Raw genomic sequence first — 22,116 nt, 5'->3', positions numbered from 1 at the left:
AACTGAAATAATTGCAGAAATGTAGGAAATTAAGGAGATGAAACCTGGATTAGTTGAAAGAACTAGAAGTTGTTGCAAGTTTCAAAGAGAGTAAACAGAAACTGATGTGATGAGCTCAAGGCAGCAGAGGATCAGATAGGCAAATAGACAACATCCAGTAGACCTCATTGGGTAGCACAAAAAATACTGAATCAAACTGGTGAAAGGAGAAAATATAAAAATTTAGCAAATGAATGTCTAAAAAATGATATTGACAGGAAGTGGAAATTGGCAAAGCAGGAATGGTTAGATGAGAAATACCAAGCTGTAGAAGCTTGCATGACTATGGGCACAATAGATGTAGCATATAGGAGAATCAAAGAGATCTTTGCAGAGAAGGAAAGTGCCTGTATTAATATTAAGAGCTCAGATGGCAAGCCCTTACTTAGCATTGTAAAGAAGGATGAAAGGTGGAAGGAATACATATGATTGTATATTCGAGGGAAACATACTTGAAGATAATATTATAGAAAGAGAGAAGGAAGTAAATGCAGATGCGATGAGAGATATGATACTGCACAATTTGACAGAGTTCTGAAAGACTTAAGGCAAAATGAGTCTTCTGAGCTAGATGACAGTCCCTCAGAATGATTCAGAACCAACTATGATAAACCACTCTGCCTTGTATGTAAGATATATCAGACAGGAAAATACCATCAGACTACAAGAAGGATGCAATAATTCCATTTGCAAAGAAGACAAGTGCTGAAAGTAAGACTGGAAAAATTGGTAGAAGCTAACCTTGGGGAAGATCAGTTTGAATTCCAGAGAAATGTAGGATCACAAGAGGCATATCACCCTACAATTTAAGTCAGAAGATAGGTTGATGAAAGGCAAACCTACATTTATATCATTTGTAGATTTAGTAAAACTTTTGACACTGTTGACTGGAATGCACTCTTAGAAAATCTGAAGGTATCTGGGGTAAAATATAGAGAGCAAAACATTATTCACAACTTGTAAAGAAACCAGGCCACAGTTAGAAGAGTCAAAGGACATGAAAGTGAAGAAGCTGTTAAGAAAGAAGTAAGACAGGGTTGTAACCTCTCCTCAGTGTTATTGAATTAGACATTGAGCAATCAGGGCTGGAACAGAATGGACAGTGACTTGAAGAAGGCTTATAAGATAATTAGATAATTATCAATGAAAGTAAAACAATGGTAATGTTGTATTTGAATTAAATCAGGTTATGCTGATAGAACTGAATTAGGAAATGAGATAGTAAAAGTATAAGATGAATTTTGTTATTTTGGGCACAAAATAATGGACATAGCACAGAGGATATAAAATGCAGACTGGCAATAAGAATACAAGTGTTTCTGAAAAGAGAAATTTGTTAACATCTAATATAAATTTAAGTGTCTTATTCTGAAGATATTTGTATGGAGTATGGTCTGTACCTAAGTGAAATGTGGAATATAAGCAGTTCACACAAGAAGATAACTTTTGAAAATTAAATTGGTAAATGAGGTGGCACTGAACTGAAATGCAGAAAAAAGAAATTTGTGGCACTACTTGACTAAAAGAAGGGACTAGCTGACAGAACACATCTTGAGGTGCCAAAGAATCCTGTTTGGTAGTGGAAGAAAAGATGGGGGGAGGTTAAAAATTGTAGATGGAGGCATAGGCTTGGATACAGTAAGCTGGTTCAAATGGATGTAGGGTTCAGTAGTTACGCAGAAGTGAAAAAGGTCACACAGAACTGACTACCTTTGAGAGCTGCATCAAATCAGTCTTTGGACTAACGATAACAATATTATAATAACATTGTTGATTATTATTATTGCTTCATTTACAGGATAACTGAAGTTTAATATCTATTGCCCCAATAATAATTTTAACTTTCTTACAGACCATTTGTATCAGGAAGAATGATAGCACAGCAATCGACTACAGTGTAATAAAAATTAGTTTATATAAGTTGTTTTATGCAGATTGTAATAATGTGCTATTTTCCTAGTACTGATGCAGCTTGCCACAGATGAATCATGTACATCTGGGTTGAACTTATGTTGTATTTGCATTGCTAAATAGATGCCCCATGTGCTGTTTTAAATAAAAGTAACCTATCAGTACAATTAGAATGCAGTGTTTTACAGTTATGTCCAATTAATTTTATAGGTGTACAGTTTGTGAGGCTCCTACACGTGTCATAGCAGTCCACAGTCAGTCCATAAATTATCCATCGTGCCCTAATGGTTGGGAAATTCTGTGGACAGGCTACAGTTTTATCATGGTAAATACTGATGCTGTTAAGTTTAGTGCTATTTCATTAACTTTTGCATAATTATTTAAGTCTGATATAATAGCATTTTTTATTAATTAAATGGAAATTTGGCAAGCAGCCAAACAGCCAGTTCACATATATTGTTTGCACATACATTATAATGCATAATCCTACAAAACTTACTATAAATTTACAAACATGATAGTAGATAACCATTAAATAGTTATTCAACTCTACTGATAGATATAGCAGCATATGACACACAAAACATAACATTGAGGTCTTCAACAACTTTAGAATGAATTTTTCACTCCTGGTTGACAGGAGAGCTTCTGTGAAGTTTGGAAGGTAGGAGACGAGATACTGGCAGAATTAAAGATGTGAGAATGGGGGGGCATGAGTCGTGCTTGGGTAGCTCAGTTGGTAGAGCACTTCCCCTCGAAAGGCAAAGGTCCCGAGTTTGAGTCTCGGTCCAGCACACAATTTTAATCTGCGAGGAAGTTTCAACAACTTTGTTATAATACTATAGTGCACATTGCACTTTCCTCCTTTTTAATTCTTCCATTTCTAACAGCACCTTAAAGTGTGTCAGCAGTTAGCAATTTATTTTAATGATCTTTAACAGTGAGGCAGATATGTGGTTAGGTAGCCAGGGGCCACTTGATCCACATGCTCCACCTCTTGACAATCACTGGCTGTTGACACGATAATGTAATTTATGAATATATGCTTTTTGACTTTTGCTTTGGTTAAGCCTTAGTTAAGCCAAATTGTTTCAGTTTTTTTATCTGCCATACCACATCTGACTCCAGATGCGTAGTGCAATAGCGGCATAGGTCCTTGAGTTTTGTCTGAAGAAGGTCTGTCGCTGTCTATACTATTTCTCCAGACCCCGCAACCCCCCCTCCCACCCCTTTATTTGTATCATGTATCCCAGTTGTAGTAGGTTGTGATATTGTATGATCTAGCATTTTTATCCATTATTTGTAAGAATCTTTGCATATATCTCATTTCCATCAGGTACTACTAATGTAGCTGATCAGTCTGCCATATAATTTTATAATATCCAATGTGCTTTTCCATCCGACACATCACAAACTGAATTGATATACTAAAAACATAGTCCTGTATACTATAGGATTTAGTTCATCAAAAAACAAAGATGATGTGACTTACCAAACGAAAGCACTGGCAGGTCGAAAGGCACACAAACAAACACAAACATACACACAAAATTCAAGCTTTCGCAACAAACTGTTGCCTCATCAGGAAAGAGGGAAGGAGAGGGAGAGACGAAAGGATGTGGGTTTTAAGGGAGAGGGTAAGGAGTCATTCCAATCCCGGGAGCGGAAAGACTTACCTTAGGGGAAAAAAGGACGGGTATGCACTCGCACACACACACATATCCATCCACACATATACAGACACAAGCAGACATATTTAAACACAAAGAGTTTGGGCAGAGATGTCAGTCGAGGCGGAAGTGCAGAGGCAAAGATGTTGTTGAATGACAGGTGAGGTATGAGTGGCGGCAACTTGAAATTAGCGGAGATTGAGGCCTGGTGGGTAGCGGGAAGAGAGGATATATTAAAGAGCAAGTTCCCATCTCCGGAGTTCGGATAGGTTGGTGTTGGTGGGAAGTGTCCAGATAACCTGGACGGTGTAACACTGTGCCCAGATGTGCTGGCCGTGCACCACGGCATGTTTAGCCACAGGGTGATCCTCATTACCAACAAACACTGTCTGCCTGTGTCCATTCATGCGAATGGACAGTTTGTTGCTGGTCATTCCCACATAGAATGCATCACAGTGTAGGCAGGTCAGTTGGTAAATCATGTGGGTGCTTTCACACGTGGCTCTGCCTTTGATCGTGTACACCTTCCGGGTTACAGGACTGGAGTAGGTGGTGGTGGGAGGGTGCATGGGACAGGTTTTACACTGGGGGCGGTTACAAGGATAGGAGCCAGAGGGTAGGGAAGGTGGTTTGGGGATATCATAGGGATGAACTAACAGATTACGAAGGTTAGGTGGACGGCGGAAAGACACTCTTGGTGGAGTGGGGAGGATTTCATGAAGGATGCATCTCATTTCAGGGCAGGATTTGAGGAAGTCGTATCCCTGCTGGAGAGCCACATTCAGAGTCTGGTCCAGTCCCGGAAAGTATCCTGTCACAAGTGGGGCACTTTTGTGGTTCTTCTATGGGAGGTTCTGGGTTTGAGGGGATGAGGAAGTGGCTCTGGCTATTTGCTTCTGTACCAGGTCGGGAGAGTAGTTACGGGATGCGAAAGCTGTTGTCAGGTTGTTGGTATAATGGTTCAGGGATTCCGGACTGGAGCAGATTCGTTTGCCACGAAGACCTAGGCTGTAGGGAAGGAGAGCTTCTGTAAAGTTTGGAAGGTAGGAGACGAGATACTGGCAGAAGTAAAGCTGTGAGTACCGGGCGTGAGTCGTGCTTCGGTAGCACTTGCCCGCGAAAGGCAAAGGTCGCGAGTTCGAGTCTCGGTCGGGCACACAGTTTTAATCTGCCAGGAAGTTTCAAAATGCTATTTGTTGCATTTGCTACTTTTCAAAGCTCTTTTTGAAGGTTTTAAAACTTGTTTTTATGGGATCTGATTGTAGAAGTGTGTCGAGTGGGTCAGAGAATACTTTAATTTTTATGAAGCTCAATTTTGTCCACCAGTGGACATAAGCATTTTGAAAAGTTGCTCCTCATATATTCTTGTCTCATACTTCCAGGGTCCAATTAATGTGGGTCTGCTATCAGTTTTATCATCAGCATGTTTTTCAGTTTCTGATGTGGTGTCCAGAATTTCCCTTCCATAAAAGAGAGCTTCTTCCTACCAAGATTTCACAAAAAAATTGGCGTTCCGTCAAAGTATCCATTACATTAAAGTGAGGTACACTGCATGAAAGAAACAGAAAAAAAAGAAAAAGAAAAGAATTGAAGCACACAGAAGACATGGTCAGTTGTCAACATAACTTCATACACATACACACCATCACCAGGTACATAAACGATTAGAGTTGCAATTCTCTGTGACATGTAAAACGACCACCAAAATGCATTAGTGTTGTTCATGTTTAGTTGTGTTGACAGGCCTGGTAGAGTATATGAGGTGTGTGAACAGTGTCAGACGTTGAGTGACCGCTGTGAATGACCCAGAGATTCTGCACACTTGTGTGAGACAGCACCTGACAGAGTCTGAAGGGGTCTCATTATGGGTCTCCATTTAGCCAGCTGGTCGAATCGTGCAGTATTCAGATTTTCGGCGCATTCAGATGAGACAGTGGTCCAGTGAGGTCTGCAAATTTGTCACAAAGGGTATAGTTGACTATGTCTGACCACCGCACTGGAGGACTGCTGTATTGTGCACCAAGCACATCGTATCCCCTTCACACCTTTGCTTGTAATATGAGAATAAATAACGGACTCCTTGCAAGATTCTGTGTTGTCCTGTGTAATTGGTCAGAGACTAGAGGCAGCCAGACTGGGGAGTTACTGTATGAAATGTAAGAGGTCATTATCATCACAACACTTAACAGCTGCAGTGGAAAGGTGCCACGTCTGCGAAGCATGGACTGCAAACGAATGGCACTGCATTGTGTCCTGCATTTCCCAGGATGTCCATCACTGGTCAATTTGTCTAATGTTTTGGAGAGGCACAACAGTGTTACTCCTAGCATCATGTGTGGGGAGCCATCGGTTATGACTTATGGTCACAGCTAGTTGTGACTGAGGGAACTCTGATGGCACAGTGGTATATTGTGGACATTGTGTGTCCTCACATGTTACCTCTCATGCAACAGTATCGTGATGCCTTTTTCAACAGGACAATGCTCATCCACATATATATCTATGAATCATCTGTTTGACACTGAGGTACTCCTTTGGTCACCAAAATCCAGATCTGTTCCCATGAGAAGTTGTATGGCACCAGCCCGGACATTAACTTCTTCGCAGTACCAGTATGTCAAGTACCAGTTTGAACAGTTATGGACAAAATTGCCTCAGGAGAGGATGCAGTGGTTTTATGACATCCTTCTCAACCAAATCAGTGCATGCATCTAGCTAGGGGGAAGGGCGGAGATGCAGTGTCGTAATAATGATAAGTGGGCATGCTGTCGAGTTCTTTGTGCATTTGACTTCATTTTGTAATCAAAAAAATAACATCACATAGGCTCTCAATTCATTAAGTTTCATTTCAGGGTGTTTTGTCAGACAGTGTATTTTTCGTAAATCAGCAGCTACTAGTCCAGCGCTGGTGGAATTGTTGTTTATACTTTTTCAGTGCTTTTTTTGACACTTTTTGCTGTGTCACATGGGGTTATGCTTCATTTTTTAATAAAGTATATTAGTTTTTTGTAATCCATGATAGTTTCCCAATTACTAAACAATTACCTGTTTTCTGCTACAATATGTGTAAACTTTGCTTCCATCTAAGTGACAAGTGTTGAGGGTGTGGTCAGATCCCAATAGTTCCTTCAGTATTGCCCACATTGGCTCATGTTACATGGGCGTTTAACAGAATATTTCATCCACAACACTGTTGATTTCCTTAGAGAAACTTACTCTTATCAGTTTACTGTCATTTGATATCATAAAATGTGCTTCTTCTATTATGTCTGTGATAGACTTCCCACCCAGTCTTTCCTACCTGCACCTGAGTGATGGTGTTCATTGAAGTCTCTAATAATCAACTTTGTATAGGGCATGCAGCTTTACTGTATGGATAAATGATGATGGCGTCCTCTTGGGTAAAATATTCCGGAGGTAAAATAGTCCCCCATTCGGATCTCCGGGCGGGGACTACTCAGGAGGACGTCGTTATCAGGAGAAAGAAAACTGGCGTTCTACGGATCGGAGCGTGGAATGTCAGATCCCTTAATCGGGCAGGTAGATTAGAAAATTTAAAAAGGGAAATGGTAGGTTAAAGTTACATATAGTGGGAATTAGCGAAGTTCGGTGGCAAGAGGAACAAGACTTTTGGTCAGGTGAATACAGGGTTATAAATACAAAATCAAATAGGGGTAATGTAGGAGTAGGTTTAATAATGAATAAAAAATAGGAGTTCGGGTAAGCTACTACAAACAACATAGTGAACGCATTATTGTGGCCAAGATAGACACGAAGCCCACGCCTACTACAGTAGTACAAGTTTATATGCCAACTAGCTCTGCAGATGATGAAGAAATTGATGAAATGTATGATGAGATAAAAGAAATTATTCAGGTAGTGAAGGGAGACGAAAATTTAATAGTCATGGGTGATTGGAATTCGAGAGTAGGAAAAGGGAGAGAAGGAAACATAGTAGGTGAATATGGATTGGGGCTAAGAAATGAAAGAGGAAGCCGTCTGGTAGAATTTTGCGCAGAGCATAACTTAATCATAGCTAACATTTGGTTCAAGAATCATGAAAGAAGGTTGTATACATGGAAGAACCCTGGAGATACTAGAAGATATCAGATAGATTATATAGTGGTAAGACAGAGATTTAGGAACCAGGTTTTAAATTGTAAGACATTTCCAGGGGCAGATGTGGACTCTGACAACAATATATTGGTTATGAACTGTAGATTAAAACTGAAGAAACTGCAAAAAGGTGGGAATTTAGGGAGATGGGACCTGGATAAACTGAAAGAACCAGATGTTGTAGAGAGTTTCAGGAAGAGCATAAAGGAACAATTGACAAGAATGGGGGAAAGAAATACAGTAGAAGAAGAATGGATAGCTTTGAGGGATGAAGTGGTGAAGGCAGCAGAGGATCAAGTAGGTAAAAAGACGAGGGCTAGTAGAAATCCTTGGGTGACAGAAGAAATACTGAATTTAATTGCTGAAAGGAGAAAATATAAAAATGCAGTAAATGAAGCAGGCAAAAAGGAATACAAACGTCTCAAAAATGAGATCGACAGGAAGTGCAAAACGACTAAGCAGGCATGGCTAGAGCGCAAAAGTAAGGATGTAGAGGCTTACCTCACTAGGGGTAAGATAGATACTGCATTAAAGAGACCTTTGGAGAAAAGAGAACCACTTGTATGAATATCAAGGGCTCAGATGGAAACCCAGTTCTAAGCAAAGAAGGGAAAGCAGAAAGGTGGAAGGAGTATATAGAGGTACTATACAAGGGCGATGTTCTTGAGGACAGTATTATGGAAATGGAAGAGGATGTAGATGAAGATGAAATGGGAGATATGATACTGCATGAAGAATTTGATAGAGCACTGAAAGACCTAAGTCGAAACAAAGCCCCGGGAGTAGACAACATTCCATTAGAACTACTAACAGCCTTGGGAGAGCCAGTCCTGACAAAACTCTACCATCTGGTGAGCAAAATGTATGAGACAAGCAAAATACCCTCAGACTGCAAGAAGAATACAATAATTCCAAACCCAAAGAAAGCAGGCGTTGACAGATGTGAAAATTATCGTACTGTCAGTTTAATAAGTCACGGCTGCAAAATACTAACGCGAATTCTGTACAGACGAATGGAAAAACTGGTAGAAGCCGACCTTGGGGAAGATCAGTTTGGATTCCGTAGAAATATGGGAACACGTGAGGCAATACTGACCCTACGACTTATCTTAGAAGCTAGATTAAGAAAAGGCAAACCTACGGTTCTAGCATTTGTAGACTTGGAGAAAGCTTTTGACAATGTTGACTGGGATAATCTCTTTCAAATTCTGAAGGTGGCAGGGGTAAAATACAAGGAGCCAAAGGCTATTTACAATTTGTACAGAAACCAGATGGCAGTTATAAGAGTCGAGGGGCATGAAAGGGAAGCAGTGGCTGGGAAGGGAGTGAGACAGGGTTGTAGCCTCTCCCCAATGTTATTCAATCTGTATATTGAGCAAGCAGTAAAGGAAACAAAAGAAAAATTCGGAATAGGTATTAAAATCCATGGAGAAGAAATAAAAACTTTAAGGTTCGCCGATGACTTTGTAATTCTGTCACAGACAGCAAAGGGCTTGGAAGAGCAGTTGAACGGAATGGACAGTGTCTTGAAGAGAGGATATAAGATGAACATCAACAAAAGCAAAACAAGGGTAATGGAATGTAGTCGAATGAAGTTGGGTGATGCTGAGGGAATTAGATTAGGAAATGAGACACTTAAAGCAGTAAAGGAGTTTTGCTATTTGGGGAGCAAAATAACTGATGATGGTCAAAGTAGAGAGGGTATAAAATGTAGACTGGCAATGGCAAGGAAGGCATTTCTGAAGAAGAGAAATTTGTTAACATCGAGTATAGATTTACATGTCAGGAAGTCGTTTCTGAAAGTATTTGTATGGAGTGTAGCCATGTATGGAAGTGAAACATGGACGATAAATAGTTTGGACAAGAAGAGAATAGAAGCCTTTGAAATGTGGTGCTACAGAAGAATGCTGAAGATTAGATGGGTAGATCACGTAACTAATGAGGAAGTATTGAATAGGATGTGGGAGAAGAGGAGTTTGTGGCACAACTTGACCAGAAGAAGGGATCGGTTGGTAGGACATGTTCTGAGGCATCAAGGGATCACCAATTTAGTATTGGAGGGCAGTGTGGAGGGTAAAAATCGTAGAGGGAGACCAAGAGATGAATACACTAAACAGATTCAGAAGGGAAAGTAACCATTAGGTCTCTCAGTAGCTTCATATTAATTGACATCCAGTAATCTGAAACACATCCCCTTACATGTAGAAATGGAAATGCCTGTAACGTACTTTTGGATTGTCTTTATGTGCAGATCTCTGGCCTCTTATGTATTACTCTTTTATTAGCAAGGCAGTGCCCAGTACCTGCCCATCTTGTTGTTTTAGATTGTGTTGTATCCAGGAAGGTGTGAATGCAGATCTCTTTTCAGCCTAGTTTTGGAAGCAGCACAATTGTGATTTGCAGTCTTTCGATAATCTGCACCAAGCTATCCTTATCTACCTCCACGGGGAACTGTCCACTGTAAAATCCTATTTCTTGTTAAGACAATTGCAGGCTTTCATCTAACTGCACTGCTATTAGAACCAGCTCTTATTCTGTCAAGCAACTTCTTAACACTTCAATTACGTCGATTGTGAGGACCAGTTTAATTTATTATATAAATGACTAAATTCCAGTTACCATTAGTGATACTTTCATTATAGTTGTACCTGTTCAAACGTTTGCGCTAGTGGTGGAGAACGCCAGTGCTGAATCTGCTGAAGACTCATGTCTGTGGGAAAAAATGAATTCCTTAGACAAACTTACTCTCATCTGTGTCTGTGTATGTGTTTGTTTTTAGTCTCAGATTAAACAGTGTGAACCATGGTTATCTTTGACTGGAGAAATTTCATGGATCAAGGCAAGTTCAACTGCTAATGTCAGTTCACATCTGAGTGACATTACAAAACAACGCCTCTGTTTTATGCAAATATAGTTAAAAAGAAGTAAATAATAAATGTGGTGTTATTAATACAAAAACTGTTAAGTACATCCACTATCGCACTGCTGAAGCTCAAAATGTATAAACTTTAATGTTAGATTAAGGAGTACAGATAAGGCAATAACTACGCAAATTGTATTCAAATTTTAACTACAAAAGAGGTGCATAAACTGCTGTGATAACTGCATGCATGTTTGTGAACAAAACTACACTGAAGCACCAAAGAAACTGGTATAGGCATCCATATTCAAATGCTGAGATGCGTAGACAGTCCTATAATAATGCATCATCACTAGTTTGTGTCAATGCTGCTGCAAGTGTGGCTGCTTGATGACTGATGCCATCTTAAGAGAAATGTCACTTATACTGCACTTCCTTATCTAACTGTAGCGCGGCTTATGCAACCTACCGGAAGTGAATTTCAGCCTGGCAGAGCTCAAGTAATAACTAGGAGCTATGCCTGCTGGGCTCCTTCTTTAATACTCTTTCTTAAGTATTGTAGATAAGCATATTATGCTATTTTATGGCACATATATATCAAAGTATGTTGTAGTGGCAGCAAGACTCACAGAGATGCCCAGAGGTGCCTCACATAGAGAGCATCCCAGGATGCCCCTGAGAGCTACAACTCCAAGAAGAATTGCTTCTCAGCTTTTGGAAATATCAATGTGTAGACTGTTTTTTTTTTGTTTTGTTTTATTATTTTTTTTTATAAAATCTCATGGGAGATAAGGAAACGATAGATACTTTATTTTAATTTCTATAATAATGTGTCACATCACCAACAACATTAATCTTGCTACAATTAAGAGCTCCTTTAAGCCTTACGGACACAGAATCTGAATCATTTATTTTACGATGATTCCTCATCCTGAGAACCAACGGCATTGTAGACATATAATATATACCTCTGTCTCTGTTATAGACTTCACATATCTGAAATGTCAGATACGCAATAATTTCTCGACTATTAAAAGTCTCCAGCCCTGCCACAGTGTCTACTTTAGGACCACGTACTACAGCCGCAGAAACCCAACCATTACCATGTCCATTAGCATCTGCTATCGTTAAGTGTGAAATTCAATATGCATCCACAAAAGACTGAAGGGCCATGCAAAATAACTTGGGCACCTACTCCATTCTTCATACTAATAGCATTATTATCAATAGCTTTATATACTGTAAGGCGTGAATGCCTTCTCCTCCTATAATAATGTGGCGTCACTAGTCTGTGTCAATGCTGCTAGCACTTCCTTATCTAACCGCAGCGTGGCTTACACAACCTACCGGGAATGAATTTTAGCCCAGCAGAGCTCAAGTAATAACTAGGAACTCTGCCTGCTGGGAGTCTGGTGCAGTTGTTAGATCAGTTACTGGCAGGTTATCAAGATTTAAGTGAGTTTGAATGTGGTGTTACAGTTGGCACACAAGCAGTGGGGGACAGCTTCTTCAAGGTAGTGATGAAAGGTAGTGCTGAAGTGGGAATTTTTCCGTACGTCCATTTCACGAGTGTACCATGAATAACAGGAATACAGTAAAACATCAAATCTCTGACATTGCTGCAGTCCGAAAATGATCCTGCAAGAATGGGGCCAATGATGACTGAAGAGAATTGTTCAATGTGACTGAAGTGCAATCCTTGAGCAGATTGCTGTAGATTTCAATGCCGGACCATCAACAAGTGTCAGCATGTGAATCATTCAATGAAACATCATCGATATGGGCTTTTCGAGCTGAAGACTCACTCATGTACCCTTTATGACTGCACGAGACAAAGCTTTATGCCTCGTCTGGGCCCGTCAACACTGACACTGAACTGTTGATGACAGAAAATATGTTGCCTGGTTGGACGAATCTTGTTTCAAATTGTATCGAATGGATGGACAGGTATGGGTATGGAGACAACCTCATGAATCCATGGACATACCAGCAGGGAACTGTTCAAGCTGATGGAGGCTCTGTAATGGTGTGGGTTGTGTGCAGATGGAGTGATTTATGACTTCTGATATGTCTGGATACGACTCTGACAGGTGACACATATGTAAGCATCCTGCCTGATCAACTGCATCCATTTATGTCCACTGTGCATTCTGATGGACTTGGGCAATTCCAGCAGGATGATGCAACATCTCACATGTCCAGAATTGCCACAGAGTGGCTCCAGAAACACTGCTCTGAGTTAAACACTTCAGCTGGCCATCAAACTCTGCAGACATGAACATTATTGAGAATATCTGGGATGCCTTGCAACATGCTGTTCAGAAGAGATCTCCACCCCCACTTACTCATATGGATTTGTGGACAGCCCTGCAGGATTCATGGTGTTAGTTCTCTCCAGCACTACTTCAGACCTTAGTCGAGTCCATGCCATGTTGTGTTGCAGCACTTCTGCGTGCTCATGGGGAGCCTACACAACATTAGGCAGGTGTACCAGTTTCTTTGGCTCTTCAGTGTAGTAAGAAGCATATGCAAATCAATTAGCGATTATAAGTTGGTGGCTCAAAGGTTGTGTCCTGGAATACAGTATCTGAGATTCGATTCCCGGTCAGTTTGTGGATTTTTTTCTAATTGCCCCTTCTTTTGCCTGTGTTTAAAATATGAAAAATGACATTTTTTTTTTAATTTAAAGTCAAAGGAAAACTAAATCATGTGGCAGTTATTATGGCTGCAGCATTTGATTTTACTTTTCAGTTTTACCATTCTTATTCCACATTTCAGAAGCATGCACTGTACTTTTTTCTTATGTTTGCACCAAAGGCAATCTCCTTTTTGTAAATTTCTCCCTGAGAAGAACATTTTCTGTGGTCTTTTTTTAAAAATATATATATAATGTGTTGCTTCCACAGTTAACATACACTATTTTTCTTACCCGCTCAATGTAAACATTCTCTCCTTCATCTTCATTTTCATTGCAATCAATGAGAAGAACACTCTCATTTGAAGTTACAGTAATTTCCTGATTTACTGAAGTTGTGAATAAAGTGCTACTTTCAGTGTTATTTAAATGCAGCTAATTCATTTCAAAAAATTTATCCAAGCATAAAATTATATCTTATCAAGTATGAATACCCTCTAGGTCCTTTTCTTAATATAATAACCCATTTTCAAATTTTCCCAGTCAGATCTGTCCCTTTTTTCTATGAATTAAAACCAGCAGCAACTCCTTTCCACATGGTTTCCGGCAATAAATCATTTTTAGCCAAGGAGAAGTTAGAGGATCACACCTTTTTCTGCTTATTTTCCTCCATCTTAGCAACACTACACTTTCGATAATAAATACTATGTATCAACAATGTATGATTAATATCTGCCATTGAAGCATGATAATCATTTGATGGTTGATTGTGGCAGCATTACCAAGCATGTTTCATGCTAATTTAATCAACATTGAACATTGTACAGTCAGTCCAAAGTTTAATATTACACAATAGAATGGATTACTGAACAGAATTCAATTTCTGAACTACGGTCAAAATTGGTCTCTAGTCAGTAATGTCTCTGCAACTGACCCTTAGTTTTTGAAACATTTGATGTGCAAACAATTCATTATAGAGGAGATTAGGAGGTGGCGTGATTGCCATGTTCACATATGATGTGTTGTTCAGTTGGGGAGATTCTACAGGGTATCTTACATCATGCCTTTGTGATTTATTTCATGTTGATGCAATATTCTGGAAAAGAACTGTCATATAACATATGGGATTTTATTCAGTGGACACAGCTATCATAGTGTTCATTGATATCATGTTGTCCCATTTAGCATGTGCATTGTTGCTGCTTGTGACAATGACAGTGAGGGCAATTGTAATACCAGGTTTTTGTATGGTCTGACTGGACATTGGCTCCACTAATCACAGATGGTCGCTTTTAGCTTATGCAGTATTTTCTTGAACTTCTTAGGGTAGCATTTTATTTTAATTACACTGTGTCACAAATGGAATTTCTTCCTCTATTAGGCTGGACATTAACTTTTTTTAATTCCTTGTTCAATCACTTGAAATGATATACGCGCATGAAGCCCTCTCTGATTAAAAATTATGATTCCTCCCAAAGTGTTTGTTGACACATTGGTGCTGGTTGCAATTTTAATCTGATTTCCAACTTCCAGTTCCATATGCAAAATTTGTGATGAGTTGATACTAAGCCCTATCATGGAACTGAATTCACTTATGTATTAGTGTACTGAACTGGTGTAATTTGAAACTTATATTTTGGACTTTTTGTATTCTTCAGCACGAGAAGGTGGAAATTTTCAAAGAGAAATGCAGGGAGGGCAGCAATGCACAAAACTCCATATTAATTTTTGTTTTCAACCTCTCCATCAACAGAAGTGCAATATTGCAGAGATATTTTATAGAAACTCCAAAAAAAACCTTCGATAAACCTCTCAGAATGTGAAAGATTTCTTCTTATATGGTAAATCTAAGACAGCCACCTTCTCTCTTCTCTCAAAAAAATAATCTTGAAAAAGTTTCAGCAGACATTGCAGCTTAGAACAGCCTCCAGTCATCCACAGTGGTTTGAAAAAAATCAGTCTCAAGTAACCCAAGTGTTGTATTGTATTAACAGTAAGAGCTCTGGGACTGAAGTCAAGCTAGCTTTTTATTTCACATCAAACTACATGAAGGAAAAATTTTCACCGTGAATGTGTCAAAGAAACTAAAAACACTGTTAATCGGTTGACAAAAGAAAATTCACCTGACAGTTAACACTGCATAAGAGCTTGCAGGAATTACGTGGACAATGTGCGCATTCCACAAAGTTATGACAGCTTCTGGCTTGCCGTGACTGCTGGTCAGATACAAGCAACTCAGCTCAGTTCAGCGATGCGCTGCTCATTGCCGTTGATATACAGTGACATGAAACAATAAAATATTTGCTTCTATGTTAGCATGTACCTAAACAAATCCAAAAATAAGGGAGATGGCCCTTATCTGACTCTAAAGAGAAATGAATGAATAAGAACTGCATGTACCTACTCTTATTTCTCTGTTTCTTACCACCATTGGTAAAATGGTTTTGGTTTGTCCTCTTAGGCATCCATATGAGAGGGAAGGGTGGCAAGAGGTGGTACTTGCCCCTTCTGGAATCTGGAATGCGGAGTTTTTTTCATTACAGATGCCTCATACACATCTAGGGGTGATTTTCTGTGCTTTTGATAAATCTCTCATTTAGCCTGTTGCAGCACTTTGTCAGCATAATTCTGGTGGTATGACATATCTTGAAAGTGACCAACTCATTTATATAAAAAAAATTCAATTTTGCAGTCTTGCTTTCACCCTGGACAAATTTCAGCAGATGCCCTTGTTTGTCCTGCATGTAATTATTTGCATTCACTGTTTTTGCCATTTATATTTTCTTCTTTAAATGACTTGCTTTTTGTTGCCTCTGTATACATATTTGGATTCTTAACTGCTACAAAACTGTGTAGTAATGGCTGCACACTATTACTACAATGCCCCCAATTTCCTCTTGTTTACAATCACTGCATATGTTTTGTTGCAGCACACTCATGTTTGTGATGTGCGACCTGGGTGTATGTATTAACATAATTATGATCAAGAACTGGGTGTATTCAAAGCAGTCCAATAATTAGTGAAACATACAAAAATATGTTTGTATCCGTTAAGGATATTCAGCTTTCTTACACACACAGAAAATAGTGTTCCTTACCATGCCATGCATTTCAGTAAAGCAGTAAAGCTTTTTGAAAAATAAATGGTCTAAGCACTTGACACACATTGTGTGGAGGTAATTTGGTCCCAGGCAATTTATGTGATTTATCCAGCATGACTGGTAGTAGAGCATTAAGCTGGGTGCACTTCAAAACATGAAAAGTCATTGTATCATACGACTTTGACATCAAGTCACAATTGGAATTGATCAACTCATACAAATACTGGATGTAACAATCTGTATGAATATGAAATGGAACTCCCACAGAGGCTCAGTTGTACGTAAAGCTGGTGGCACAATTTGGTCCATTGATACAATACTAGGAAAATACAATGAGTATTCAAAAGAGATTGCTAACTTGTGTGACCCATCCTTCAATACTGCTTAAGTTTGTGGGATCTTTACCAAATAGGGGTGTTGGGGTAATGAATAAACACAGACGGGCAGCACAAATGGTCACAGGTTTGTTTGACCCATAGGAGAATGTCACAGAGGTGCTGAAGAAACTGGAAGTCAGCTATCCTGTGTGTTTCAGGAACTGGTGTTAAATGATGAATGTAGGAGTATTGTAGAACCCCCTACATATCACTTCCATAGGCATCACAAGGTAAAGACTAAATTAATTATACTGCACACAGAGGCAATTAAACAGTAAATTTTCCCTGCTCTATAGGTGAATGGAATGGGAAGAAGCCCTAATAAATGGTACTTTGTGAAGTACCCCAAACATGCACTTCATAGTGGTTTGCAGAGTATGGATGTAGATGTAGTTCATGATGAAGATATCAAAATATTGCACGCAAAAAGAAAACTGTGAAACAGCCGGAGAATCTGAAAACATACTATTGTTTACCAATAATATGACAGATTAGAGAACCTGTGTGTGGGTTCATACTTATCTGCACAACAGATAAATTTTTTCTCCATATCTGCGTCTTGTGATGAAAACAGTAAATTTAGTCAATTAGTAGAAAGCAGAAAACAATTTTCTTGTGGTGTTGCAATTCTTTTTATTTCTGTGCTTGCTAAGAGACAGAAAAATTCCAAGATCTGCTGAGAATTGACGCCAGGCCTTTGGATGTATAGTCCAACACTACACACTTTGCCTTATGTAACATAATATTTAAACATTAACAGATATCATCATGTGTCTTGCATTAATCTACATTTGAAAATAATATTCTGTTTGTGTGGAAACACACATCTACTATGTCTCCACGATTTGTTAGATACAGTTAAGTAAGTTGCTTCATCCAAAACAGAAAACATTACTACACAGTGTACATGGAAATACATGCTCAATGGATGTCAATAAACCTGCACTTTAGAGTCTTTGGTAAATTAATGATATTAACATTTCTTTGTGGATGGTTAACATTCAGTCTGATGTCAGAGTATGACTGTCTACTCATCCATTTCATTTAGTCACCAGACTTCTGTATTTGATGCACATTATTTAACTGTGACTGACATGGAGATATAGTAGCTGTATGTTTCCACACAGACAGAATATTATTTTCAAATGTAGATTAATGGAAGACACATTATGGTGTTAGCTAATGTTTCACAATCAGTTTACATAAGACTAAATGTGTAATGTTGGACCACATATCCAAAGGCCTTGTGTCAATTCTCAGCAGATCCTGTTATTTTTCTGTCACTTATTACTTAATTAACCTCTGGCAATGACTTGTTAATGTGAAAGTTGCACTGTGGTTTGGGGTATAGGTCACCTTATAACTGACTAACCCAGAAATGTAGTAGGAAGTCAGTGGCCTACAATCTTTAATAGGACAATGCCTATTCAATGTGGTATTCAAACCAGTCTTTAAGCTGAAGTCAGCTTTATGATCATAATGATTCCAGCCAACAGATAACAGAAGGAGAAAAGAAAGAGCAAAATCTATAAGGATTGACTGGTGAGCCAAATGTATGTCATCGAAGTTAAGGGGAAACTATGAGTAGACCTTGATCAAAATAACAAAATGATTGATATTTGAGCATAGGAGAGGGGAGGGGGCAGTCTTGTTGTTTTATATTTGACTGCACACACAATGTGGCTGCTGCAGCAACAGCTGAGCATTTCTGTACTGAATAAAATCACATGCTGCCCATTAACATGCAATATTGGGCATGCTTAGCAGAGAAGTAACATTCTTGTAATTTTTATGCACATTTTCAAAACAAGTCTAGGACATTCTGTCATTCAAATTCAATATGATACACAGAGAAGGAATGCAAATAATGAAAACTGGTCACACTTGTTACATCACTGCTCACTAGTTTCATTTGCAACTGACTGTAGCAACTGACACCTGAGCTAGCAGAGTAGTATGAAGATGGTGACCAGAATATAAGACATGACCAAGCTCATTCTATTTGGTTTTTACTGTCTTGTGAACAAGCATCTGCCAATCACTTCATTACTGATCCAATCATAGATAGATTCTTCCTTCAGCTCTAAATATGAGTGTTTATTTCCCCTAATTATAAAATGTGGTTGCAATCAGGAACCATATTTCTTTGATTGTGTCTTTGTCTTGTGTAATGCAGGTATTTTTAAATGTAATTTGCTTGTTTTGTGACTGCAGCACACCGATGCTGGAGCAGAAGGAAGTGGTCAGTCACTTGTTTCACCTGGCTCCTGCCTGGAGAGTTTCCGACCAAGGCCATTCATTGAGTGTCATGGTTTGGGCCGGTGCAATTATTTCACTACAGCATATTCTTATTGGCTGGCCACCATTGAGGAATATGAGATGTTCAGAAGACCAAGGCAGCAGACGCTGAAGGCAGGCAACCAAGAAGCTCGTGTCAGTCGCTGTGCAGTCTGTATTAGGCAGAAAAGAAGAGGTTCTAGTGATGGATTTTCTCTCCCTGATGCTGGAGAATATAGGACGGGTAGACGTCGCTTTGGATAAATTCTCAGCAGATGCATGTTGTAATGCACATATAAGAACTATGTTCAGTTTTTCCATCATTTACATGTAACTGCTGACAGTGTCAGAGAAGAACTAAGTAATGCTAAATTTATGTGTGGTGTGCTTTTTCTACCTGGAAAACATTTTTCTATCGGGAAAACATGAGTTTATAAGAGTATGCTTAAGTAAGTTTCAGTTGTGATCGATGCAGCTGGATGTTATGGAGAATGATGCAATAACTACAACTAACTGAAGTATTGTCTTCATAGAGGAGGAATATTAATTTGTGCCATTAATTCAGTTTCCTATTATTAGCATAAGTTATATTTAATATAATGACATTTTAGGAACTGTTCTATTTATGTACTGAATGCATGGTGCTATAAGTGATAGTAATATTGTAAGTGCTATCATGTTAAATAGATGTCATTTTGTAAAGTATTTATAAAATTTAAAAGAGTTTAATGAAGTCACTGCCATCTCACTGCCACTTGGAGCTGTACTAATGTAAATAGTAAAACATAAAACAAACAATGCAATATGTGATGGACACTGTAAAAATGCCACTAAGAATTTTGTTTGTTAATAGGGAAATCAGACTTGTGCACAAAACAACAGTGCATTGTATTTTGTACAGCATCAAATAAATGTATTGTTTTTTTTCTTATTTTTTAAATGATTGTTAATAATATCATACTTTTAATTGCCAAATTATGAAGTTCAGTCAATACTGTAATATCTTCTACTTTTAACACACTTTCAGTTTTAAGCACCTCTCCTGAACGTTACCAATTTATAAATTTTATGTGTCCTTTAATTCATCTGCAGCAAATGTTGTTAATCTGTAATAGAGCAGTGGTACTTGAAGAGAAGTTATAGTCTTGTGGGCCAAAGAATTTTTATCACAAGAAATTAACTTGCAAATGATAGGTGGTGATTTACCACTCCTTGGTACTTAGCTGTGCATCAATGAATAGGTTTAAATTCCAAAGCTCTCCACAGTGGTTCATGGAACGAGGGCATGTGATACTATTTATGGTGGTCTATCTGTTGGAAGAGGATGTTAACCTCAGTGGCCTCCTTGGTGCTATTTTGTAGGAGCAGACAGTATGTTTCCAGCATATTTCATCCTCTCCCTTGTCTTTCATAATCAACAACAACAAAACAACATGGCAATACACTCTACACAATGCCATCAAAATCACCTGGGCTGAACAGTTACTAATTAACAAAACATTCACTCATTATGAAGAACAGGTGTCAAAACTTCTTTCTTCTGTTAATATTCACTACCGCACTTTTCATTACCCCTCTGTGTGTGTGTGTGTGTGTGTGTGTGTGTGTGTGTGTTAGAGAGAGAGAGAGAGAGAGAGAGAGAGAGAGAGAGAGAGAAAGTTGAATTTGACTCTGAATGTCAGTTATTGCTTATTAATGCAGAGGCAACAATTCTTATTCACAAGAATTAAAGCATATAATATTACATTCATACTATACAGTTACTAGCTGGATTTAAACAAAAAGTAACTACTGTGGCAAGAAAATGTCTGATATGATGTATGATTCATTATTTATTATTATTATTATCTTTTCTATCGTGTTCCAGAAATTGTTTTTCTAGTGTAAATGTTTTCTTTATTATGATGTACTTCATTAGATTGACTGTTAACTTATGAGTACATTTTATGATGTGCAGATGAAGGATATAGACCTCACCCATAGAAGTAAGTGAAAGACTCAGACTAGGAGAATAGCCACAAATCACCAAATAAACATTTTGTAACTACAAAAACACACATACGATGCATGAATGTAGGATACTTGCTACTAGAGCTTGGAAGAGAGGCAGGAGAGAATATAATATACAGCAGTGCTCTTAATCTGCATCATTTTTCTTGTAATTTGTAACTCATTTTGATACTGGTGTATATGAAAATGCAGCAGAGACTAGGATAATTTCCATGAAAACTTTGAATGAGACAACAAGAAATTACAAGGTTTAAACAGAAAGAAAAAGAGAAAATAACATTTTGTCCCAGGATTTTGAAACTAGAGATTCTTTCTTCAAGATTGAACAGAAAATGCTGGAAGTGATGATAAACAACAGTGTGGGAAAGAGGGTTAAGTTATTCTGAAAATTTTGGAGAGGAACAGAGCATAAAGAATGAAATGTAACCGATGCAATGCAAAATGTAGAAAAACAGAAGGCATTTTATTGATTAGAGAAAGACCAGTTATTAAGAGTTGAGTATAAACAGAAGTGAGGCAAGAATAATGGAATGATGAAAGTGAATGAAAGAAAATAGTCACAGAGATCAGAAGACGTAAAAATAATGATGGGAGAGGAAAAACTGCCAAACAATGATAGGAAAAAGAGATAAAGTAACATATGAACAGAAGAGAGCAAATTTTAGTTACCGAAGATTTAAAGATGTGTAGGATTTAATATATTTTATTATAATTTGTAATAATTCTCCGGTTCTGTCATTTGTGACTGTCTTATAGTGGTCAGCAAAGTACAATAATTAGTTTCTATATATGAACTGCAGGCCTCATATACAGATGATGTTTTGACCTTTTCTAAGTCTGGTGTATAAAACTAGTTTTTCTTCATTTTCAGCTATTTGCAAAACAGAACTGTCTTACCTGTTTTTCAGATATAAACTGTAATTTTATTTGAATTTGTATACCATTCTAATCATAAACTACTAAAGTAACATAAAATGTATCAATATATTATCATTGGGTCATTAAATAAGACCACTTTCTGGACTGCAACATGAGCATTTTACTGTTTCCATGCCTTGAAACTGTGCTCAAATATAGGAGGTTGAAAGAGACATCATACAGCACAAATTTCATTGGATTT

The 22,116-nt window shown here is 38.3% G+C and overlaps 1 protein-coding gene across 1 annotated transcript in view; it reads left to right on the top strand.

Moving 5' to 3' along the window:
* Window positions 1-19,926, top strand: part of LOC124798235 (collagen alpha-5(IV) chain-like) — a 597,808-nt gene extending 577,882 nt beyond the window's left edge. Inside the window, exons 33-34 of the mRNA XM_047261550.1 lie at window positions 2,161-2,275; window positions 18,924-19,926. Of these exons, the coding sequence (XP_047117506.1) occupies window positions 2,161-2,275; window positions 18,924-19,250 (442 nt within the window). The 3' untranslated portion in view covers window positions 19,251-19,926. The remainder of the gene's footprint in view (window positions 1-2,160; window positions 2,276-18,923) is intronic.
* The last annotated feature ends 2,190 nt before the right edge of the window (window positions 19,927-22,116 follow it).

This window comes from Schistocerca piceifrons, chromosome 5 (genome assembly GCF_021461385.2).
Source record: "Schistocerca piceifrons isolate TAMUIC-IGC-003096 chromosome 5, iqSchPice1.1, whole genome shotgun sequence".
NCBI classification, from domain to species: domain Eukaryota; kingdom Metazoa; phylum Arthropoda; class Insecta; order Orthoptera; family Acrididae; genus Schistocerca; species Schistocerca piceifrons.
The sequence above is the reverse complement of the archived record's forward strand: the minus strand, read 5'-3'. Positions and strand labels throughout refer to the sequence as shown.